Source organism: Alternaria arbusti, assembly GCF_024043155.1.
Source record: "Alternaria arbusti strain BMP 1465 chromosome Unknown scaffold_38, whole genome shotgun sequence".
Lineage (NCBI taxonomy): Eukaryota > Fungi > Ascomycota > Dothideomycetes > Pleosporales > Pleosporaceae > Alternaria > Alternaria arbusti.
The window spans coordinates 58,462-80,557 of record NW_026249978.1 but is presented as its reverse complement, the minus strand read 5'-3'; the positions used below and the strand labels follow the sequence as shown (position 1 = coordinate 80,557).

General features: G+C 53.4%; 9 protein-coding genes across 9 annotated transcripts; 2 read left to right on the top strand and 7 right to left on the bottom strand.

Annotated features, from left to right (window-relative positions):
* Positions 1 to 1,241: 1,241 nt before the first annotated feature.
* On the bottom strand, positions 1,242 to 2,671 carry J4E86_011619 (uncharacterized protein; the record flags this gene model as incomplete). Its single annotated transcript, XM_051452110.1, has 3 exons — positions 1,242 to 1,639; positions 1,692 to 2,495; positions 2,548 to 2,671. The coding sequence occupies 3 exons, from the start codon at positions 2,669 to 2,671 to the stop codon at positions 1,242 to 1,244; spliced, it is 1,326 nt and encodes a 441-aa protein (XP_051296723.1).
* Positions 2,672 to 3,779: 1,108 nt separating this feature from the next.
* Positions 3,780 to 5,837, bottom strand: J4E86_011618 (uncharacterized protein; the record flags this gene model as incomplete). The annotated part of the gene is made up of 2 exons (XM_051452109.1): positions 3,780 to 4,719; positions 4,771 to 5,837. The coding sequence occupies 2 exons, from the start codon at positions 5,835 to 5,837 to the stop codon at positions 3,780 to 3,782; spliced, it is 2,007 nt and encodes a 668-aa protein (XP_051296722.1).
* Positions 5,838 to 6,283: 446 nt separating this feature from the next.
* On the bottom strand, positions 6,284 to 7,484 carry J4E86_011617 (uncharacterized protein; the record flags this gene model as incomplete). Its single annotated transcript, XM_051452108.1, has 2 exons — positions 6,284 to 6,339; positions 6,395 to 7,484. 2 exons carry the CDS (start codon positions 7,482 to 7,484, stop codon positions 6,284 to 6,286), a joined length of 1,146 nt encoding a protein of 381 aa, XP_051296721.1.
* A 1,634-nt stretch (positions 7,485 to 9,118) lies between these two features.
* Positions 9,119 to 10,576, bottom strand: J4E86_011616 (uncharacterized protein; the record flags this gene model as incomplete). Its single annotated transcript, XM_051452107.1, has 5 exons — positions 9,119 to 9,452; positions 9,516 to 9,681; positions 9,734 to 9,927; positions 9,977 to 10,214; positions 10,264 to 10,576. 5 exons carry the CDS (start codon positions 10,574 to 10,576, stop codon positions 9,119 to 9,121), a joined length of 1,245 nt encoding a protein of 414 aa, XP_051296720.1.
* Positions 10,577 to 11,223: 647 nt separating this feature from the next.
* On the bottom strand, positions 11,224 to 12,141 carry J4E86_011615 (uncharacterized protein; the record flags this gene model as incomplete). Its single annotated transcript, XM_051452106.1, has 2 exons — positions 11,224 to 11,970; positions 12,028 to 12,141. 2 exons carry the CDS (start codon positions 12,139 to 12,141, stop codon positions 11,224 to 11,226), a joined length of 861 nt encoding a protein of 286 aa, XP_051296719.1.
* Positions 12,142 to 12,500: 359 nt separating this feature from the next.
* J4E86_011614 (uncharacterized protein) lies at positions 12,501 to 13,032 on the bottom strand (the record flags this gene model as incomplete). The annotated part of the gene is made up of 3 exons (XM_051452105.1): positions 12,501 to 12,786; positions 12,838 to 12,927; positions 12,986 to 13,032. The coding sequence occupies 3 exons, from the start codon at positions 13,030 to 13,032 to the stop codon at positions 12,501 to 12,503; spliced, it is 423 nt and encodes a 140-aa protein (XP_051296718.1).
* Positions 13,033 to 13,859: 827 nt separating this feature from the next.
* On the top strand, positions 13,860 to 16,418 carry J4E86_011613 (uncharacterized protein; the record flags this gene model as incomplete). Its single annotated transcript, XM_051452104.1, has 1 exon — positions 13,860 to 16,418. One exon carries the CDS (start codon positions 13,860 to 13,862, stop codon positions 16,416 to 16,418), a length of 2,559 nt encoding a protein of 852 aa, XP_051296717.1.
* A 534-nt stretch (positions 16,419 to 16,952) lies between these two features.
* J4E86_011612 (uncharacterized protein) lies at positions 16,953 to 18,386 on the top strand (the record flags this gene model as incomplete). Its single annotated transcript, XM_051452103.1, has 3 exons — positions 16,953 to 17,020; positions 17,073 to 17,307; positions 17,514 to 18,386. The coding sequence occupies 3 exons, from the start codon at positions 16,953 to 16,955 to the stop codon at positions 18,384 to 18,386; spliced, it is 1,176 nt and encodes a 391-aa protein (XP_051296716.1).
* A 2,966-nt stretch (positions 18,387 to 21,352) lies between these two features.
* Positions 21,353 to 21,953, bottom strand: J4E86_011611 (uncharacterized protein; the record flags this gene model as incomplete). Its single annotated transcript, XM_051452102.1, has 2 exons — positions 21,353 to 21,772; positions 21,894 to 21,953. 2 exons carry the CDS (start codon positions 21,951 to 21,953, stop codon positions 21,353 to 21,355), a joined length of 480 nt encoding a protein of 159 aa, XP_051296715.1.
* Positions 21,954 to 22,096: the final 143 nt, after the last annotated feature.

The following is a 22,096-nucleotide window of genomic DNA, read 5'->3' as shown; positions in this document are numbered from 1 at the left end:
ATGGCACGCTTGTTCTTAGTCGTGACAGCTGGAAGATCAGGTCGCTATGCCCGGACGGACCTCCACGTCATTTCTGGAAGCCTCCCGTGCTCCCTCTAGGGGAGCTGAGGGTCCATGTGGTTCTCGCGCCAAAGGTGACTCCGACGTTGAGTAAACCATCGCTTCGACCGGCGCCGGCTGCAATACCACTTCCGCCGTCTTCACTGGATGTCGATGCTCAATTTCTCGGTCTTGTTGTACCAGGTTGCAGGGGCAGCAGCACCCAGCGCATAAGAGAGGCTCGCATAGCTTCTTCGTCCCACACCACCCTTCGGTCTTCAGTCCGTACTTCTTCCGAATTTTCCAGCGATCGATGAGAGGCAGCAAGGCACACCCGCAGCATCCACCCGCACAACAGGTCAGACCGAAACAAAGCCAACACTTTGCGTTTTTGGTCAGCATGGGATCGACCATGAAAGGGAACGCGACTTACGTTTCCGTTGCACCAACCATTGTATCCGTCCATGTTACCTTGATGGTCTTCTTGGTGCCGGATCCTGCCGTACAACACCCATGGACAGCAGCATGCCAGCCAGCCTATTCAAACTTGTTAGTCGGAATTTATACCGTGTGATGGAGACTCGCACCTGTGCTAGCTGGAGTGCAACATTTTATCCAGCTCTGATGCCAGTCTGCCATAGTAGTGTCGTGCTTAGGCTATTGCGCTGGTGAGGATATCGAGAGGTTGATAGTAGAGCGATACATCTACACTGACGAAGAATATAAACCTTCTATGACTCCGTCCTGCGCTCGAATCTCGTTGATGACTGGAATATTGTGCGACGTTGCCATGTTGGTCTGCTTTGTCACAAAGTCTGAGCGCCGTATGTGCTCGAGCAGTGACAAAACCGATGAGGAAAATAGTGCAGTCACCTCGAAAGTGCCCTTCTGCTGGCTAGATGGAGGGCGGTCAGATACTAGCGGTAGCATTCTTGTCAAACAGGTCATAACTGCAGTTTCTCATGGTAATTTGTGAATGGGTGGTGAACGATCTTGGATTTGTATAAGTGTAACATCGAGATAGCTTCTCTTAGTATTCTATTACTCTAATCCTACATGCAAAGCTGGACCAACAATCTTTTCGCCCAAATATATACTCGAATCATTAAACATAGTCTTCCGAGAAGTCTTCATCAAAATCCATCAAGGTCGGAGACGCGTGACGTGGTCATGATACTCTAGAAACGCGACGTGCAAAGCACTCATAGCCAGGTAAAGACGGCCATAACACCCGCAAGCAGGGCACCCATTCCCTTGAGCTCTTTGCCCAGAGCATCCGCCGCAGCGCCGGTGGAGGGTGGCGCAGATGTCTCCGCACTGTCAGATCCAGTTCCTGAAGAGCCGGACTTCTCTGCGCCAGAGCCTCCAGTCGCCGTTGCGCTGAAGCTGCCAGACGTAGGGGTACCGTTGAAGTCGTGCTTCTGGCCCAGTGTGGGCAGGGGAGAGGTGGGGTTGACTTCCCAGACCGAAGTAGTGAAGTCGGGGCAGACAACAGGCGAGTTGGTGGGGTTGTAGTCCGCAGCCTTTACACCGGTTGGGTTTAATGTAGCCCAGACAGCAGAGAGGTTGGGGAAATCGGGTTCCACTGGGGTGGGTTTTCCTGTGTGCTGTTAGTTGACGTGTCTGGAAGGAGTGCAGGATGCACAACATACCTGAGCGAGGGAAACCATCCGGTGCCTGAGCAGGGTCAACCTTGGGGCCATAGCTAATGAGACCGTAGTCGTTCATCTCCTCGATCCATTCGTAGATAATGCTGCCAGACCAGACGTCGGCCATCTCTCCGAAAAGCGCCTCTTGATCCTTGAAGTCACGCGGCCTTGCTGTGTTGCAGCCAGTCTCCGACATGAAGATAGGGATGTGCAGATCCTCAGAGTTCTTCTCAAGCTGATCATAGCCAGACTGCTGGTAGGAGCTCTGTCCGCACCAAGAGTAGGCGTTGAGACTGAAGAAGTCGAGACGCTCAGACGCATTGTCGCCGCAAGCGAGGTAGTTCTGCAGCATAGGGCGGAGACTGGCGATGTCGGCAGCAGAGTATCCTATTGGTATGCTGCGGTAACCCTTCTCGTCGCGGTAGGCCTTCATGTCACGGGCGGCGGCCTTGATGTAGGGTGAGGTGACGGAGCCGTTTGCGGTCGTGATGGCCTCGTTGCCAATGAAGAAGCCAGCAGTGTTGTCGTACTGGTGGAATTCATCCATGACCTTGGCGAAAGCATCACGCTGGTTGGTCTCCCAGCGAGGAGTGTTCTGCTCGACCTGAGTATCGAAGGTATCGAGATCGACCCAGATGTAGATTCCAGCATCCGCAAATGTCTTCATGCATTCGGTGTGGTCGGAGTCAGGGTCGACGTGGTAGACACGGATCGAGTTGGCACCGATGGTCTTCATGAGCGCAGAGTCGAGACCACATTGCGTCGCATCGATGAGTGGGTCGTCGGGAACGAGTTGGTACGCGATACCTGAGCGTGAGTGTCAGTGTGCGTCCTGATCCAGTCTTATCGTCGGACATACCCTTGACGTAGAACTGGTTGCCCTCGCTGGTGAAGAACTTGGAGCCCTTGACTTCAATGGTAGGAATAGCCGACGCGACAGCGCTCAAGCCCGCCAACAGGCTGAGCGATACCAATTGGACCATTTTGCAGTGTATCGACGAAGTGGTTTGCTTGTGATGTGGCGCGGTTGCAAGAGAAATTCTGTCGCGATAGCTGCAAGCAAATATCAGGCAAACGCACTAGCTCGCCACAAATGCACAGTGAACGGCAGTGGCGTCGACTAGAAACGAACGAACGACTGTACAGCGCAGGAAGGAAGCGCAAACGGGCGTGAAGGCAATGACCAGCGAACAACAAGAGTGAAATAGCTGAGAGGAACAAGACGCAGAACTTCTCGCGTCTCGACAAACAAACCAGCGAACCAAGCTATCGCTCCTTCCAATCTCCATCATGGCCGCTTGCCGCAAATGCATCCCGCCTTCCCTAAGCGGCGCCAGTAGCAGGGCACAAACGGCAACGAGGCCCATCATGACAGTGATAGAGGACAGGCGCCGTGGGTGCTGGTGGAGACGTGCGCCCGTGCTGCCGCCGATCGTCTGAGCGTGCCATTGGTTGGGACGCGTTAAGCCTGTTGGCGTGCAGCCTTGATGCAGCTAAGACGCGCAGAACAGGAAATCACAGTTGCTTGGTGCCCTTAGCGCGGATAGCCGATGTGGAACCGGCTACTGATAGACAGCCGAAACACCAGAATGCACCCGCCCGGGATGTGATAGCTGCGGTTAATTTATGTGGCACAGAGCCGTGAGAGGCTCGTCTTTTGCGACGGATCGATAAAATTATTGTTCCCAACAGTACTGCCTCTTCAGTCTGCCCTCTCGTGGAGGCCGTGCTCGAGTTCATGAGCCTTATCACAGGTAATTCTCAGGATATTCGGTATTCCCGAATGGAAGCAACACGAACGGGCATTTGTATCAGGGCAGATATTGAATCATCACGTTCAAAAACCCTGCGTATCAACAAATATAGAGCTGGCATATCCACCTCCGTTTCAAACGTCCATCAACCAGATACCGTAACCCGTTGTACTCAGGCAATAGCTTGCAAAAGTCAGTCAAATCTCCACCTGAACAATCTTGGCGTTTCGCAGTCGCTCACCGTAAAAATACAAGATGAATGGTACCGGGAAGAAGGCAATGGAGATGAAACCACGAAGTGAGTTACCCCAGCCCAGGCCTGGGGTGTCATACACCTTCATCTCGACCTGACAACGCCAGCGTTCGACACAGCATCTACACGACCTTCGTCGTTGCTGCCCGGTGGGGAGACGCTACGACTAGACCCAGCATCTACATCGCAGTCCCCATTGCCATTCGTCACTGGAACATACCCAGGCCCTAAACGAATGGGCTGTCGCTGAACTTGATTCTCCTCGACCAAGTCAATCCGCCATCGCATGGTTCCATCAACATCTCGAAACCATCCCATACGCGTCAACATCTTATCCTCCTTGACTATAGCATCAAAGCCCTTTTCTCTGATAACTTCAAGTAAACGTTCGCTTCCAGCGATGAGAACCAGCACGTCGGCGATGCATTCGATGTTGCGCATCATGCCGCCGTAGTATCTTCTTTGCACCGATCCAAGGATGAGGATGGTGATGATAAGCCAGATTAGAATGCTTGCGGCGATCCAGAACGCGACGAGATTCATCTGGAGAACTTCGACCTGGGTGCTTGTTTCCGCTGTTGTTGTTGCACTGGTGTTGCGGACTATGTCTTCGAACTTTGGCGCTATGGATCCACCAGGCATGTACTGAATTGGCATATCGTCCATTGGGGCGTTGATCTTGAGTTCCATGCCCCTAGGTTGGTAGACATAACCGCCGGATTCGCGCGACATGTTGCTGTTGACAAAGTGCTGGAAGAAGGTCGAGAAGACAGTTGAGGATGTTCTAGCCAAGACTTCCGGATCTAGTAGGGCGGTAGGATCAAATCTCATTTGTGCGTAAGCGGCGTACGACATAAAATCGAGATTAAGACCTGTTGTGTTGTCTCGCATATTGAAGGCCCTGTTGTCTGTATAGACAGGGTTAGGTCTTGGGCGGTTCTCGTGTGCTCTGGGTGGACTCTTAGAGGGAGGCCCATCGATATTTGCGGCTTTCAACAGCCATTGCATGAACAAGGGTCCGTAACTGCAGTGCTTTATTAGATTGAATGAATGTTGTGTTTACAGTCTGACTCACCTGGTAGTTGTATTTATATTGTAGTCATAAGACTTGAAACTGCTAGCCCTCCAGTCAGAGCTGTTGACTCGAAGGTCAGGGTCATGATTAGTATTAACGTTGGTATACTGAGCGTCTTCCGAAGGGTTGCGCCATTGGGATGTATCAGACCAAGCGACATCCTCTCGTCGGAGAGGATCTTCATCGATGCGATAGTCCTGTATGACACCGGTTCTAGGCTCGACCCTGATTTCTGCTCGGCTCGACTCAAATATCGGCATGCAATTCAATGCCTGTATAGCGGGCGGCTCTGGGAACACGAATGTGTGTACCTCCGACTTATTCGTGATTCGTTCAATCTTTCCAGGGCCTCGAATCCATTTGACTGTAAAGTTTCCAGAGGGACGATAATCGCGACTGCCTTCAGGGTTGGAGACTTCCTGCCAATTTTCTGTCCAATAAGCAACTACGGCTGGATTGTACGTTGCATTTCCAGTGAGATTGGTGCAGCACGGTGGAATGCTGCCTGGAGTGGAAAGCCAAGTCGTGGAATTGCGATCGGAAACAGCTGGTGCTATCGTAAAATAGTTGTCTAGTCCAGTGATGTTACGTCCATATCCTTGGTCCTGCGACAAAAGCCACAGGCTCGTGTTTCTGGGCCACTCAACAGCACTGCATTCCAGGCGAGCACTTATCGCAGACGTATTGACTCTCACACTCCCCACAGAGCGGGCGCCTCTACCCGCTGAACTATTGTTCTTAACCGAGGTGATGCCCTCCACATCGAAATATACAGGCATAAAACTCCACTCATCCGAGCTCCATGCTGGTTTGGGGCCCTCTAGCGCAGAATCTATCATAGCGGTGTACATCCAATCTTTAGGCAGGGTCAGCATGTTATCCCACACCATGTCGCCGAGTACGCGTGAAAAGCTTTTCTCGTCGATAGTGTAGTTGAACAGCCAGGTAGGTTGATCCCTGTTTACCGATATTTGTTGCACGAACGGGACATTGCGCAGCTCCAATGCTAGAGGCATTTCCGAGAAAGTCGTTAAGACGCCATTACCCGAGTCAAAAAGAGCGGACATGGCGATTGTGACTTGATCACAGCTTTTAGTTGTAGTTACAGCCTAGTCTGCAGATATGCACTTACGGACTTGGAGAAGGAACGTCGTCGTAGTAACAAGCGATAGTAGCCAATGTCGGTGCTTTAAAGCTTTCAGTGATGCGAATAGCCAGAACGATGATAAATACGACAATGCGATGCCGTGAGAAGGACGCGTGGCATCATGTTGCATGCTAATGTAAGGTTGTACCGTCCTACAGGTGGTGTCAATGGACTCCCACCAAAGCGTGACAACAATAGCAAGCAAGGTCGGGATGACAGATAAAGGCGAAATTGTGTTTGAATGCCCGAGGAGCTTGATGTTAGCGCGATAGGTGAAGAAAGCCTGGTGAAGCTCTGACCTTCGCGCGTAGTCGTAAAGCACCACGATTCCGGCAAGAAGAGCAAGGATGTAAAAAATGAGGAGAGCTAGGTTTCGTAGTCGTAGCTCGGGTAGCACAGGTGCGATGTCATGGGGCGGTACTCTTGTTTTTTCTGCTGTATGTTAGTAGATACACCGATGATTCCGTGAGTACGTACTCTTATGACCGTCCTGGATGACAGCCTCACCTTCTTGGAGCTTGCCCTGCTTGGTAATGAAGACTTTTCCAGCAAGCTCTTCGTTTAACGTCTTTCTTGTGGCGAGATCGAGTTTGGTGAAACTACGCAACGCCATCGCATCACCGCTGCCCCAGATACTTGTGCCCAAAAGTGTACCTGGATCATGGTAAAGCTTTGGAGTTGTCTTAGCCGCTAGCGTCTCCGTGAGGATTCCCAGGAAGAAGAAGCAAGAAGTGAGTAACAGAACACATAAAATCCACGCAGCTTGCCCGCTGACTAGCACTGTGCGGACAGACTTGAGTCGATGACCACTCGTAGCACGCATTTCTAAAACTCTCGTGCGTTTCATAGAACCACCAAAAATTTCTGCGAAAAAACGACGTCTAAATTGAGCAGCGACCATAGGCAGTTGAGAATCCGCCATCATCCGTGGGATACTGAAATTGTACGGTACACCTAAGATCGCAGCTGCACCCCCAAAGGGAACATCATATGAATCGATTTCTGAATCTGACGCTTTAGACTTTTGTGGAACGAAATCGCTCCACTTGATGTCCGTATAAATCTTGCGTAGTTCGAGTAAGTCAACGACGGTCGAAGAAAGCGGCGTGCGAGTTTGGTGAAAAAGATCCTCGTCGAACTCGACGGACAATGTCCCTTCATCCCATGTGGGATCCCATACGGCTGTGGTACGAGCTGGGATGATGGCCATGCTATGGCTTGTATGACATGCATATACAAGCATTGTCATGTTTTCCAGGAATCTGTCGGTTGGCGTGATGCTCTGCCTGGGCCACCACGGCGTACTCATCATCATGATCTCACTCTCGTGGCAGTATTCGTTGAATCGAACGGTAGGATCTGAACTCATGTAGTCGCGTAATGTGATGTTGTTGATGTCGCCCCAGAAAATCCAATCCGTAGTAAGGGCATCATACTCCACGTCGACAGTGAGGTTGAACTGGCAGCCGTGATTGGACTCTAGGAGAACAGATGCTTGGTAAAACTTTTCTCCCTCTTCCCCGTATCCTTCGGGCGCATGCCGGAGATACATGTCTTTCTTCTTCATATTCAGTTTGGCACAAACTAAGTCGGCGTGGAAAACAGTCGTGTTTGCCTCCCAGGTTCCTGAATATTCGACCTTATAATCCCAAGGTGAGTCCCTATCAACTGAAGCCCATGGCCAGAACGGAAAGATGACATAGTCGTCAGTAATCCAGGGAGAGGAGCTATAATTTTGAAACATCGCGCCCATGGTTCGCAGATACGTATCTCTCTCAGCTCGAGGTTGTAGCATCAACCCGTTGCGCATTTCTAGTCGTGCAAGCGTCTCAGGACTTGCTTGATGTATCTCCTTTGTTCTCAATAGTGCAGCAGACATCGGTGAGATTCCAAGTATGGCCAGGATATAGGTGCTGCATGAGAGGATTGTAACCCAGCTCCACGATCCGCCATTCCTTCGCCTCTGGAAGCCTCGAGTGAAAGTTGTCCACCATGGCTTAGCCTTTTCGAGTAAAGTATAACGGGCAACCGGAATACGTCCGTTTGTTTTGGCCATCCTTGCAAAAGGTCCTGTCAGTTTGACAGCGCCAAGGATTATTCCTGTCAATTGTGTATAGACGACAGCGATCAGCGTGGGTATAAACTTCCAGCCCGGCATTGCTGAATCCTCAGCACACAGCCCGTTATTGTTATGGGAGTACCGATACAATGCGAATGTGATGGCTGCGGAAGTGACAGAAAACCCGGCAGCGATTGTGACAAAGTACCAGCGTAGCGCAAAAGGCATCCATTGTGGATCTGCGTGTGTGTTAGGACGTCCAGTGCAAATAAAGCCATGTGAATACTTGCGCTCGCCGGAAGTCTCCACAGAGCTTGCAATAGAAACATTGGAAATCGATGCGCGATGAGATCGGTCACTATTCGCTCCGGGATGCGCCATTGATGTTAATGGTAGCAATTGCTGAGTTTCCATTTCGTGGTGGCGGTCTACTCCGGCTTGAGGCTCGACCCCACGATGGAAGCCTTCTCTGGTATTCTCCATGGCGCCTCAAGGATGAAAGCGCTTGGGAAGCTTGTGACGGTTTTGAGCACGACCGGACTCTTGGACCGATTTGTAGAATACCCAGGTAAGTAGGACTGAGGAGTAGGGATCGATGCATGCTCAATAGACCCCGGGAGGGTTGTTCTCGGTGGTCTCCTGCCGTCTGCAAGTAAGATGTGACGTTTAGGCGGTCCGTGTTCGGAGCGCAGCCAGATGTTACCTAGGTACCTGCTGAATGAGTGAGTAGTCTGGGATGTAGGACTTGTTAAGCTCGGCTTTGAAAGCGGACCAATAGAGTGAGCACCAACAATACTCCTGTATGCAATCGCTTGCATCGATCTGACATTTGAGAGAGCATTCGCCGGGCTCGCCCATGCCCAGGTGGTGTTTACAAGAATAGACATCGACCGCCCCCGCGATTAGGCGCCCACCCTTTTAGCGTGCCTACCTACTGGGGTAGCTCCTCCCCGACATCCACCAGCTGCGCGCCGAGCAGGACTCAAGTACCGCCAGCCACTACCGGCAGGAGCAATAGGCATGCCCCAAGACTTCGTAATGTTGCAAAGCACGTCCAGGTCGTATGTGGAAGGAATAGTGATTTGGCAATAAACAAATCCGATATATCAGGCCATCCAAAACCGCAAAAACCACCCCCCACCCTAAGCATCCCTAAGCATACTAGCAACCCCCGCCCAAGTCTCCAACACAGTCGGCCTTATCTGATTCGCCGGCAGCGTAAACCCATACGTGCCCTTATCCCTCAACTCGTACGTGTAAGAATATGTCGCATTACCCGTGACATCAGTGTAATCAGTCGAAGAACCAGTCGTAGCATAAAGCGTCGCGCAGCTGGGGCCAATGGTGTATGCTGTACCGGAGACAGCGCGGATAGCGGACTGGGCGCGGGTGGCGATGGAGCGGTGCTGGGCGTCGTTTTCGGCGCGCAGGTTGCAGTCGTAGCCGTAGGGCCAGAGGATGTATTGGCCGTAGGAGCTGGGGTGTGGTTAGTTTTTTTTTTGTTTGTTTGGGAGGGTTGGTGGGAGATTGGAGACGTACTGCACGTCGAGGTAGAGACGGATACCGCGTGATGCCTTGAGCGAGTCGACTTGCGCCTTTAGACCTCGGAGCTCGGGGGCGTCGCCAGCGGCTACGCCTTTGTAGGTCTCTGAGCAGGGGTTTGTGGATGCTCCACCTGTGACTTCCCACTTGTAGGGCCAGTTACCTTGAAGAGATGTTAGTTGTTTACGAGTCGGTGAAAGTGAAAGAAGACCTACGGTTGATGTCACGGCCAACACAGCTGTTGCCGCTGACAGTCTGCCTGTTCTTGCGCCAGAGACGGTCGGTTGTCTGGGAGTAGACGAAGCCATCTGGGTTGGCGATGGGTGTGATGTAGAAGTCGAACTTGTCGACAAGAGACTTGATGTTCGCGTCCGAGCCGTACTTGGTAAGTAGTTGCCACGCGAAGTATCTGGGCGGTGTTAGCACAAGAATGCAGGGTCTCACAAAAGCTGACATACTCGGTGGTCATGGAGGTAATCCACTCTCGTGCGTGAACGTTGCCGTGAATGATGACCGCAGGCTTGGAGCCCTTGCCGCCGCTACCCCAGATGTGGATACCAGTCAAGGCTCGTCCTTGGACAGAGGTACCGACTGTGACAATCTCGGACTGACCGGTGTACCCAGCCTGTAGATCCCGGAGGAACTGGATGTGGTCGGCGTATGGGTGGTATGCAGTGAACCAGCTTTCGCTAGGGACTGGATATGGTCAGTAGATGTCGTCGCACCAACGAGGCTCTCCACGAACCAGCATATACGCTCATTTCTCCCTCCTCGGCAAGCGCTGCACCGACATCCTCGTTCAGTACCTTGCTCTCAGCCACCAAGGCAGTCAAGGCGTCGACATTCTCTGGTGAAACAACGACATCCAACTCAGCGGACGTGCCGGGGTTGAGGATGTGTGCAGCCAAGCTCTCGATCTCTGCCTTGACAGCATCGGTGCTGGCTACACGTAGTACCTTGAAGCCATTGTAGTCGACCTTCTTGCCAGCCCTTGGGACGACAGTGGCAAGCGCGGTGGAGGAAAGAAGGAGCGCCGAGGTAAGAATGGTGGTCTTCATGATAGGCAATGAATGCAACGACAGTTGTGCAGTGCAGTGCAGTATGATGCTGGGGAGAGAGCCTGCTTTTAAGTCGTGTAACCGTCACACAAGACCATAAACCACCTTCCCATCCAGTCTGTAGCACCGCGGACACCGTCCTACCTGTTACCTCAAGTCTCGCATCGATTAGGCAGGTACTCACCCCGTACTCCTGGCTGATCTCCTGCAAGCACGGGAGATGTACACTCGAAGGAGCTCAACGTAGATGATGCAAGCGCGGGAGGCTAGCAGTCCAAGGAATTCGGAACTCCACATCAAGATCTGGACAGTGGGTTAATATACAGCATCACTTGGCACGTTCTGCGGACGACGTGGGTAGGAGAGTGTGATTGGCGCGGAGGTGTTGAGCTTGTCGCATTAGGCAGGTGCGGGTTTCGGAGACTACGCTGGCTTGTCTTGGCTACGAGATAGGCCAAATACAAAGTCTAGGCAATGCCAGGTACGTGATCTCGTGGTGCTCATTAGCATGGCGACATACTGCAGGGTGGTGAGTACCTTAGCGAAGCGAGTGCCTGGATGGGAAGGAGGATGAAGATTGACAAGCCTGGATGCGCCCCAATAATAACCTGCTCGTATGCGTGTGATGCGAACATCACCGCGTTCTCTCAACAACTTGGAACACCCAGTTCTCTCAACACATTCGCGTAGCCGAGTCTCAACCACTCGTCCACATGCTTCTGTTCCGATATCCATACGCTTCCTAGCATGCCTCCAGCATTCGCGCTCGCTCCCTCTGTGGTCCCTCTGCGACGTGGAACAACCACAAGACGATCGGCCCACATGATGACGTTATGGGGAGGTGTTTCCTCCTCACATGTGCCCATGAGCGTGCGGCACCGCGCAATGAATGTCTTATACACATCAACAACAGTCGAAGCGGGCGTATTCGAGAAGCCATGACTGAATTCATGGACAAAGAACTGGAAAGGCACCTTCTTCGATGAGTCGGTGAGAGAAGCCATGATGTGGTCGAAAGCATGTGGCGGCCCTCTCAAGCCCTGGAGGTGCTTGTGAATCCTACTGCATCCACCCTTCTCCCCACAGTTGAAGATGACGTAGAAGTTTGGAAGCTTCCGTAACACTTGCAGCATGACCTCAAAGTCATCTAGGTCAAGAGCTTCGTGCTGACGCTTGTACGAGTCCAGAGTCAACATGAGCAGTTGCGGCCTGTCGACGCAGAATAGGTTGAGTGCTAGGTCGTGCGTGCCGTTGAGCTGTGTGATGTTGAGTCGCTCGTCTGGACAGAACATGTCGCTGCCAGGACCATATCTTCGTGATTGGTCAAAAGCATGGTTCGCGGCGCCTACGGTGTGAGGTTTGGTTGCTAGTGCTGGGCAGATCCGGAACTCTATCTGGCCAAGGTGTGAGTAAGGACTGGTGTGACTGTCGCCTTTGCTGGACTAGCTTACCGGGTAGCCTTCGTGCTTGAATTTGATAGACTCGTTGGGGCCGTAGACAATGACACCTTCAGAGACGAGCTTGTCGAATGATTCGGTGAGCGCTGCTTCTGTGACGTTGTCCATGTTGAGCTGCTGACTGTTCGGTGAGTTGTTGCCCAGGTGGTGAGTCGAGCGCGTGGAGTAACGAGACACAGGGCCTGTGCTCGAAGCTACGGAGTTAGTGCCGTATAGCCGGACTGAGCAGAACACCACAAAGGAAACGGAAGGAGAAGATGAAGTTTATGTAGCATTTGCAGCTAACCCATCCAAAGAAAGACATGCAGCACCAAAAGATGTCGCCAACCAGAAGTGAAAATGCCATCGTCGATTATAAAGTATATGCCCCTTTCCAAGATGCAGTCTCTCAACCGCAGAGATCAAGCAGTGTACATGGATGTGGGCGCAATGCCGGGGTATCGTGGTATCGTATGAATGAGGTAGAACTATGCCGTCTCAGGCTTGGCGGACAGTGGCCTCTCTACCAGGACATAGTCAGCACTGGTAGTCGATGTAGGAGTCGGAGTCTCTGGTAGCACACCTGGCATGTTTTGGGACTTGGAGGCAAGGGGGCTGGCGGCCCCTTGTGACCGAGCGGCGTCTTGTTCGCGCTGGGTGTCGTTCTTGGCTGGGGGCGAGTTGCTCTTTGCCTGGTTGAGGCGCTCTTCGGCGGCCTTGAGCCTGGCCTCGAGGGCCTCGAGCTCCTTGGTCTGGGTCGTGACTGCCTGCTTCCTGCGCGCCTGTCAGCGGGCTCCAAGTAGCGGTGAAGAGGGCGGGCCGTACTTCTCCAGGACCGTCTTGTCCAGGGTCGCGAGGCCTTCGTCCAAGTTGAACAGGCTGTCGAGCTCCGACATGAAGTTGCGGGCTAGGGTGCTGCACGCGTGGTCAGTCTCAGACAGGCGGGAGCTATGCTAGCGCCGGGAGAGCTCACGATTGAGGGCGGTTGTTTGGCTTCCAGCCTTGGTCTGGGTCGTCCATGGTGGCCGAGTGTGCAGGGTACGAGGAAGTCATGGTGATGGGATGGAGAGCAGCAGCGGGTTATGCAAGAAGCAGGCGGCGTGGGGAGGCTCGGGGACGGTGGATATATTTATGGGCTGGTACAAGAGTGGACAAATATGGGCAAGTGGCTCAGCGGATCAAAGATGTTTCATGCAACTCAGCCAGACCTGGGGTGGAGGGGAGGGAGCATAATATGGCGACCCTGGAATAGAGAGGGAAGGACGATTGCAATGTTAGGAAAAGGGGACGCCTATGCCCCAAGCTAATTTGGGCGTAGATCGGAGGTGGAGCTTGGAGGAGGGAGGGATCAATGATAGTTTGAGCGCCGCTCCCGAGTGCCCGACGAAGAATGGCCGACGATACGGGCACAACGACAACAACAGGAAGCTGTAGGTGCAGGTGCAGCAGGATGTAGAGGCATATAGGGCTATAAAGTTATGCTATCCCAAAGTATCACAGTACATCAGGGCCCGCTGTCAGGTCTGGTTCTGGCCCCGCGCTCGCGTGAGGCGACGTGAGGCCGGACGCGCCTGATTGGCTGTGGCCGGGGGCGCCCGATGGGGGCTTCAGGCGGCTGGGCTGCGAAACCCCGACGACAATTTGCGACATTGCGACAATCTCCCTCGACACCACCAAGCCCCCGTCCATCTCGCTCAATTTCCCCGCCCGCCGCGCCCATCACGACTCTCGCATGCGATGCCCGTCTGCCCGCCGTAGCAGCCTCTCCGCCCACCGCGCCCGCGCCCGCAGCCGTGGCTCCCCTTCCGCCCCAGGCCCATCGCCCTCGCGCTGCACACGCCTGGGGGATGAATACTAGCGGCTCCGCCTACACCAACCTCGAGTCGCTGCTGCTGTTCCAGTGCCTGCATGCCTACGGCGTCGCCCCGTCTGTCTTCGGCCGCATCTCCGACCTGCTGAAGAAGCACCCCGACGTGGCCGCCCACAAGTACTTCCAGCCCGGCCGCCTCAGCCCCGATGCGCTGCGCAACTTCTACCTCGAGCGTCTGAAGCGGGAGCTCGAGCACGAGCAGGGCGGCGACAGTGATAGCCCGAACGGGGAAGTCACGAACCCGGCCAAGAGAAAGAGGCATAGCCCAAGTCTGCCGACGGTGCAGGAGTCGCTGCAGCACCAGCACCTGATCCCCAAGCTCGTCACGAAGCTCTACGCGTCTTATCGATATGAGATCACGGAGCAGATCCGGATAGAGGAGGAGCGCTACGAGCGGCTGCAGCGCGACCTCCAGGGCATCGAGCGCGGAGAGTGGGACGACCAGCTGCGCGAGAAGGCAAGCGGCCGGACACCGTCATCGCGCAGTCCTACGCTGCCCAGGAAGTCGCCGCATCTCGCGCCGAAGACGCTGCAGCCGAATGCGAACCCCACGCCTGTCCAGAATGGCGCACGTGGAGCGCCCGTCATCGCGCCTTCCCCCGATCCATCTCAACAACAGCCGGCATCCGCGCTACCACACCCGAACGGACACCCTTCGCCAACCCAGCGCAAGAAGCCACATTCCTCTTCAGACGGGCGACGGACGCCTTCTACGCCGCAGCCAAACCCAAGTCAGCCGCACGCGCCGTCGCGATTCCAGCAACCGCCGCAACCCCACGCCAACTACAACTATCCCCAGAACATACAACCCCAGCCAGGCTCGCACCAGAATGCCGGCCATCCTCCGCAACCACAGTCACCAGCGCTGGGGTCACCCGCGCCTCAATTCCAGCCCCAGCCAGGCCAGAACTACGCGATGAATGGCGCGCCTCAATATGGTCCACCGGGCTCCCAACCGCCGTACCCTCCACACCAGCAGTTTCCCATGCAACAAGCGTCAGGGCCTCATTCACCCGGAGTTCACCATGGACAACAACAGAGGGCGCATTATCCCCCTCCTGGTCACCAGCCCTACCACCCACTGCAACCGCAAATGGCCCAACCACCGCCCCAGGCAGGCTTCATGCTTCCACCGTTCCAAGTTGCGCCTCAAGACCCCTCGCGCGTCCACCATCAAGCCGCCGTGCCGTCGCACCACCCTCAGGTCTCCACGCCTGCGAGCAATCGGCAGCAGCCCAGAGCAAACATACAGACTCCCGGCACCGGCACCGGCAGATCAGGCGCGCCGCAGATGCATCCCCTCGTCATCCAGGCGAGACAGTCTTTCTCCACCCCGATGAACCCGCGCTCTCCGCACAGCGCTCTAGCGACCCCGGTGTCAGCCAAGAGTCTTTGGAAACGATCAAGCTTTACCGGGACACCTGGAAGTTCTGCGAGCCCGCGCCCCGAAGTGCTTCCTCTCGACGACGTACCGCCGCTGATACGGCCAAAACAGACACCACCAAAGGCGAAGACGCAGCGCAAATCACGGACAAAGGGCAAAGGCAAAGAGGCAGAGCAAGACTCTACGATAGACGTCGAGACACCACAGAACTCTCAGCACCACGACCAAGAAGACGACTCTCTACTAGAGCCCGAGACTCGGTCGGGACGTTCACGGAGAAAAGCTCCTGCGAAACGAACAAGGCCCGGCAGCATAGCCTCCTCCCGAGCAGGTGGCTCTGTGCGGGATCGAAGTCGAAGCCGGTCCATCCTCTCGCATACCGATACCGTAGCAGGTGACAATGAGTCGCAAGCTGGTCGTCGCATCAAGTCAGAGCGCGGAAACTCGGTGGACCCCACTGAAGAGGAAGGTTCTGTTGGAACACCATCACACATGTCCACTCGACGCCGTGGAGCAGCCCCGGCCTCATCACTCTCATCACGTCGAAAACGAAATGCCCGTGAGGCCTCTCTTGAGGAGAATGACGATGCGTCCTTTAGTACCCCAGGCCCACCCAAGACCCTGGTCGCGCCACGGAACTTCGCCCGGATGACGGCACCCATGATGTACGATATCAACTCGCACAAACATGCCTCGACATTCAACACGGCCGTTCGCGCGAAGGATGCAGAAGGATACTACGACATCATCAAGCGCCCTACAGATCTCTCTTCCATCAAGAAGGCTATAGCAACAGGCTCAAAGCAAGTTGCCGCAGCCGCAGCCGCGTCGGACAATCCCACAGGAAGCCCCGGCGGTGTCATGGGCGGCGTCGTAGAGTTGCCTGTGACGGCTGACAATGTCCCGCCAAAGGCCATAGTTAACGCTGCGCAACTGGAGAAGGAGCTCATGCGCATGTTCGTCAATGCCGTCATGTTCAACCCAGGAGAAGACGGCGTGGTGAACGATGCGAGAGACATGTTCCAAACGGTTCAAGGCCTAGTCAGTACCTGGAGAGATGTGGAGAGAGATAGTGGTCGCGCGGGAAATGAGGGTACACCATCGGTTGAAGACGAGGACCTGCCCACCGCGAGCAAACGAAGGAAGATATAGTATAATCCTCGAACGGCTAGGCATGATTGATCACAGCATGGGAAGGAGTTGGTGGTGATTTGGAGTATACATCGATACCATGTCACGACACTGCTGCGGCAGGCTACCACTTTTAGAATTGAACATTACCCATCTTGACTGTTTTCATCATGAACGCAGCAGTCAGTGACACCGCCCACTTCTACACTTCTATCTTGTTGGTAGATTGCCGACCCTGGTGATATCGAAGTAACTGCTATCTCAGGCCCGCTTCGGGTGGACCCTTTGCGTAGGCTCTTTTACTTTGAGGTGAGAGACGGTGACCACGAATACCTGCGCCCAGCATATAAAACACTGCCAGGTCTCTCTTCTCCCTCCAACTCTCCTACCTTCTCAACTCTCCTTCTCTCGCACGCAGACTACCACCAGCTGGAAGTACTACTCCTCCCGATGGATCATTCCAAGGCTACGACGCCTCCAGCGACACCGTCGCGCGCCTCGATCGATCCCACCACAAGTGCCGAAAGCTCGACTGTCTCCATGCATCCACCCAGGATGGATAACAGCGACGACTTCATTGAGATTACGCATGTTCCAGATCTCGTTGACGTTACCCCGTCGCAGTAAGATATACTCGACGCTTTATACATTGCCATACTAATGTATTCGGTGCAGGATGCTGATGCAAACGCCCATTACCATCGAATGCGGACCGGACCTCGCGACTAAGCTCATCTTTCATCAAGAGATCATCTGCTGCAACAGCAAGCAACTCAGCAATAGATTCGAAAAGGCGAAGACGCTTATGGCTCACTACAAAAGGGCTGACGAGTTCCGAAACGACTTGGCCAGATACGTATTCCCTGAAGTCGACCCGAAGGAGTTTGAAGATAGAAAGTTGGATAGACAAGTATGTCTCGTCAGTATGCACCGGCTGTAAATGGTCGAGCATTAGTGGTCCATCCACCTCATCCAAGGGAAAAGCTGAACATAATCGAGCCTGCATCAATATACGTCTTCGCATTCGCCTAGGGTTGCTCTAGTAGGCTGTAGGCCTGTTCTGACTCTTCCTTGCATGAGGTACGCTTTTGGTGTTCTACTGCTAACACTTCACAGGCTATACCATTGATCAAGACAGCATCCGAGAACTACCCTCTGATCGGATATGCCAGTCTTGTCAAGAAGACCATCATGGAAGCAGTAGCAGCCGAGATGATCGCCAAGAACAACAGGAAAACGGCACAAAATCCTGCAGCCGATTTGAGTTTGGCAGGCCGTCTGGATCTCCTCAAGCCCCACGCCGTACACACTGTAGCCGCGAAGCTCTTTACCTACGTCCATCGCATCAACAAGGCCGAGATTCGCAAGGCTGAGGAGGACATCTTGAAGGCTACCGCTCAGCACCGCATCATACTTCCGGGTGTCGACGAGTCAACAGTTCGAGCGCTCATGCAGTGGATCTACCAAGGTCCACAGCCGTTCGAAGGGTCGGAACAGACCTACGCCGTCATGAAACTCGCCGAAAAGCTCGGTGTTGATGCGCTCGCCACCAGATGCTCTTACGCGCTGTTCAACGCCACCAACGCCAGCATCGAGCGCGCCGATGCCGACGGCACCTCTTTCCAAACGCTCATAGGATATGGCACGGAACCCGCTGCTGACGACATTGTGAAGGTCGCTTTCCAACACGCCATGAAGGACGGGACTGCCCCCAAGGAGCTCAAGAGTCTTATCATTGACGCCCTTGCCGGATATCTTGATACAGAACTATGGCAGCACGTCAAGGGCCAAATCAATCACAGGACCGCACTGCAAATCATAGAATCAATGATCAGCTTGCGACCGCTTGTCAAGACCGAGATGGACGGGCAAGACAGCATCAAGTCCGAGAGCCAAGAACTCTCCAGTGCATCCACTCCGGAGAGCATGGAAGTGGATGAGGATAAGAAGCCCATTCACGTCAAAGAGCAGAACGAAAACCACGTTTGAGGACGACCTCCGTGCGCTGCCGCGAAGTCGACAAAATCCGAAGCCGATGCAAACTTCCAGGAAGCAGGAAGGTAACGCAGTGAAAGCGATGGGGAAAAGTACAGTCTGGAGGTATCTACGGATCGTAGATCCCTCATACATATTAGCGATTGCTTTCTGCGTTTGATTTCTTGCTTTCTCCGCATATTCCATCGAGGAGATGGTGAGTATTATTAGCATATCATTCTTCTCGATTTTCTGTCCAATCGATGGTTGCACATGTGACCAATCGGCTCGTCTTAGTGAAGGGGTTCAGTATGTTCTACGTCATTCTTTGTCCTTGTGGATGGAGGTGAGTGGACTCTGGGTACGCTTAGTTAGGGGACTGTGTTCTGAGTCTCCACGCTCATACCATGGACAGTCCAATTTGTGTATAGTGTCACGTCGGCAATGTAAAGGTGACACCGCGTATTGATTCGTATGGGGAAGGGTCTTCGATCCAGCAGCCGCCCGAGATGGTCGATGTCTCCACATCACCGATGCAGAGTCTTCAGTGGCGAAGCAATGCTTTCGTGCGACGGTTTGAGCGAGTCATTTCCCGATGACCTGGTTTAGTGACGGGTGCGTTCAGCGGGGAAGGGGGGACTCGAGAATCGTAGCGGCTGCCGCGGGTGTGGTGTGCGGGTTGCATTATGATGTAGCTTCAGAGGAGGGCTTGCCGATCACTGGACGTGGTTATGAAACTGTACCATACTACTGCGGAGCTTCCCATCACTAGTACTTGCCCATCGGCATCACGTCATATCTCCACGATATTTAACGACGTTTCTTGATCTAGGGGTATACGATGCTGAGACTAGCAACAGTGGCGTTTCTTTCGATACTTTTTGGGAACACGAATGTGCCAATCATCTCTGCAAAGAAGGTTCATAGCGCCGCGAACCCCACACACGGTTCGTACAACTCAATTCATGTCCAAGCTTTGCTACTGTGGCCTAAATCGTTGAGGGCATGGCGACTTTTATAGCGTACGTTGATTCATCGTCCAGTGGACGGCTATCGCAGTCTCGTGAAAACACCGACATAGCATCGATCGTAAATTTGGCTGCTCGATCGATCATGATTGCGACAATCATCGATATTGCTCGATTGGAACATACCGTCGGGATCGAGAGATGCGTCCAACAGCTTCTTTTGGGGTAGATCCTCCGCTTCATATGCACTCTTCCGATCGATTTGAGCAATCTTGATCGGCCCGCTGGGGATAGTGACAAGCAGCCGCGGTCTCTACCCGTGACTTCTTCCACGTGGGAGGCGGCTTCATGCCTACAATGAGATGCGGTATGCCGATGCCATGAACGGAATATGACACTGACCAAACTTCCGTGATTCTCGTCGCTTTAGGTTGTTTAACGCGTCGCGAGCTTCTCCTACCCCTTAGAAGCTTCCCCAAACTAGAGCTTTTCCCGATCTTCCCAACGACCCTTGGTGGCGTAATTGTAGTATGTCCAGCCCGTGTCAGTCTTGCTAGTCAGAAGTCGTAAGAGGCAATTTGTTTGGCGCAAATGCCATTTCCCCAGGAAAGCCCTCTGTCGTGCAACATGAGCCGAATAGCCTACGTAGCTGCCGCCGGCTTGCTACATGACACAACGTCACACGTCCAACGGAAGCGGGATATCCAGCGCAAAACACCGTCGTTGCGTGTACAAGGACTGGCAGGAACAGAAGTTTAGCAAAATTTTGGAGAGAATTTCAATGACTAGAGCTGGAGATGTTACCGCTTTCGTTGACTGTCTTTTCTCTAGCGTTAACCTGTGATATGAAGACGTTTCCTTGATATCGCTGTCCTACGACCTGATTCCTGCTCTTGAAAAGGCGGCTTGTCGTCCGCAATCGTAGTAAAGCATCATCAATCATGTTCCAATTCTCAGAGCTTTTACAAATACCCCAAATTTTCCGCAGGGACGAATCGCGATCCAGTCGGCGTCGACAGCTTCCAGAAGATGGTCTTGAACTGTCTGATCTGTCCAACACAACACCTTTCCAATCGACAGACGTCTCTCCACGCTCTTCGTTGGACTCAACGCGCTCGGCATCTTCGTCATCATCATCTTCCAGCACTTTGTCAGCAGCTTCACGATCAACAAAATTACCAAACCGGCGATCATCGCGTCTTCCGACCCTCTCTTCGCCATACTTATACGAAACGCCGGTCTCGTTCTCTGGGCCACGGGGGTGCTCGCACGGAATGTATCGCTAAAGACTTGCGAGCAGCGCTCATGCTTTCGAACATGACATCCCCACTAGCCGTCCGGCCTTGATGAGACGACTGAAAGTTATGACCGGAGAAGGTTGATGGAACCTGTGCCTGTGTGGAATATTTAGGTCACTGAACGGGAGGTTACGGCTTGGAGATAGAATCGGGGTGAAGTTTGGATCGGGTCAGACTTGTGAATATCTGGCGGTTGAGTGTACTATGAAAAGTCTTTCCTTTCGTACATAATAGCCATTCACAAACCTAATCTTCAATCATTTCATTACACTAACTTCCGTACAATTATCAAACGAGGAGGGCAAAAGAAGTTTGGGAAATCCGTTCAAGTCAGGTGGTAGATGATTTCAGTGGTTCCAGGTTGCTTGTATACGTCATTCGCTAGCGCTAACCAAGTCCGGGCTAATGCGGAAGTCTTCCGCTTCCGATCAATCCGCCTTCACATCCGATCTCAGCAACTGAACTTCGTCAAACAACGTGAAGCCACATACTTTGAGGTCTTTACGACGGACGAGTCATCTTGCGCAAATTTATAACCCTTCTCGCCATCCGTGCAGCGATCTGCATCGTTGCCTCCAATGTCTCCAGAGCAACCTGGGCCGCGATCCAGTCCATTTCCCCAAACAGCGGCATCGTGCTCTCAGTTGATAACACAAGTCCATATGCAATATAGACTTCATCAACATCGAAACCGGATTGTGTAGATTGAATCACCTCACCCGGCAGTTAGGCGAGAGCCAGCGTGGTCGCCGTCGTCTAACATGTCGCCATCTCCAGTGAGCTGTGGTGGACCCTCATCTACTATAGACATCGACTCGGCCTTGTCTGGGTGAGTGGATCCGCCCACATCCCAGTGCTCTGTCTGGAAGTGGGTGAGGAATACCACACCATGACCTTGAATGCTCACCTTGCAAACAGGGCAATGCCTGAGGCCTTGGTTCTGAACAGCTAGGCTCCACACTCTTGGGATATTCCGGCGAATATGCTCTCTCAGCGCCTTTTCGACATGTAGTTCCACGAGACCACGGAAACGAGAGTATTCCCTTTCCCACGCAGCGCCTAAGGCTAAGAGCAACGAACGGTTGGCAGCACTCGGCTCCAGCGCTCTAAGAACGGTCGTCATGTCCTTGTACAGCTGTGTGGTGTGGTATTCCAATGATTCCTCTGGTGTTTGCCGACATATGAGCTGTATTGACACGATCTGAGCCATCAGGATAGCGAGATGCTCTAGTCGCAATGGCAAGTCTTCCACGCACCGAGAACGGACAGTAATAGCGGCACTGGTCTTGGTTGCGAACACCACCGTTGGACAACATGGTGGTATATTGACAGCCTGGCCTGCACGCTGGACAAAGGCGATACCGTTTTCCAACTCATGGCATACATTTGTGTAGCTTGGCGCGATATCTCCGGCAAGATCTACGAGATACTTGTTCAGCGTCGTCAAATTATGTGGCGT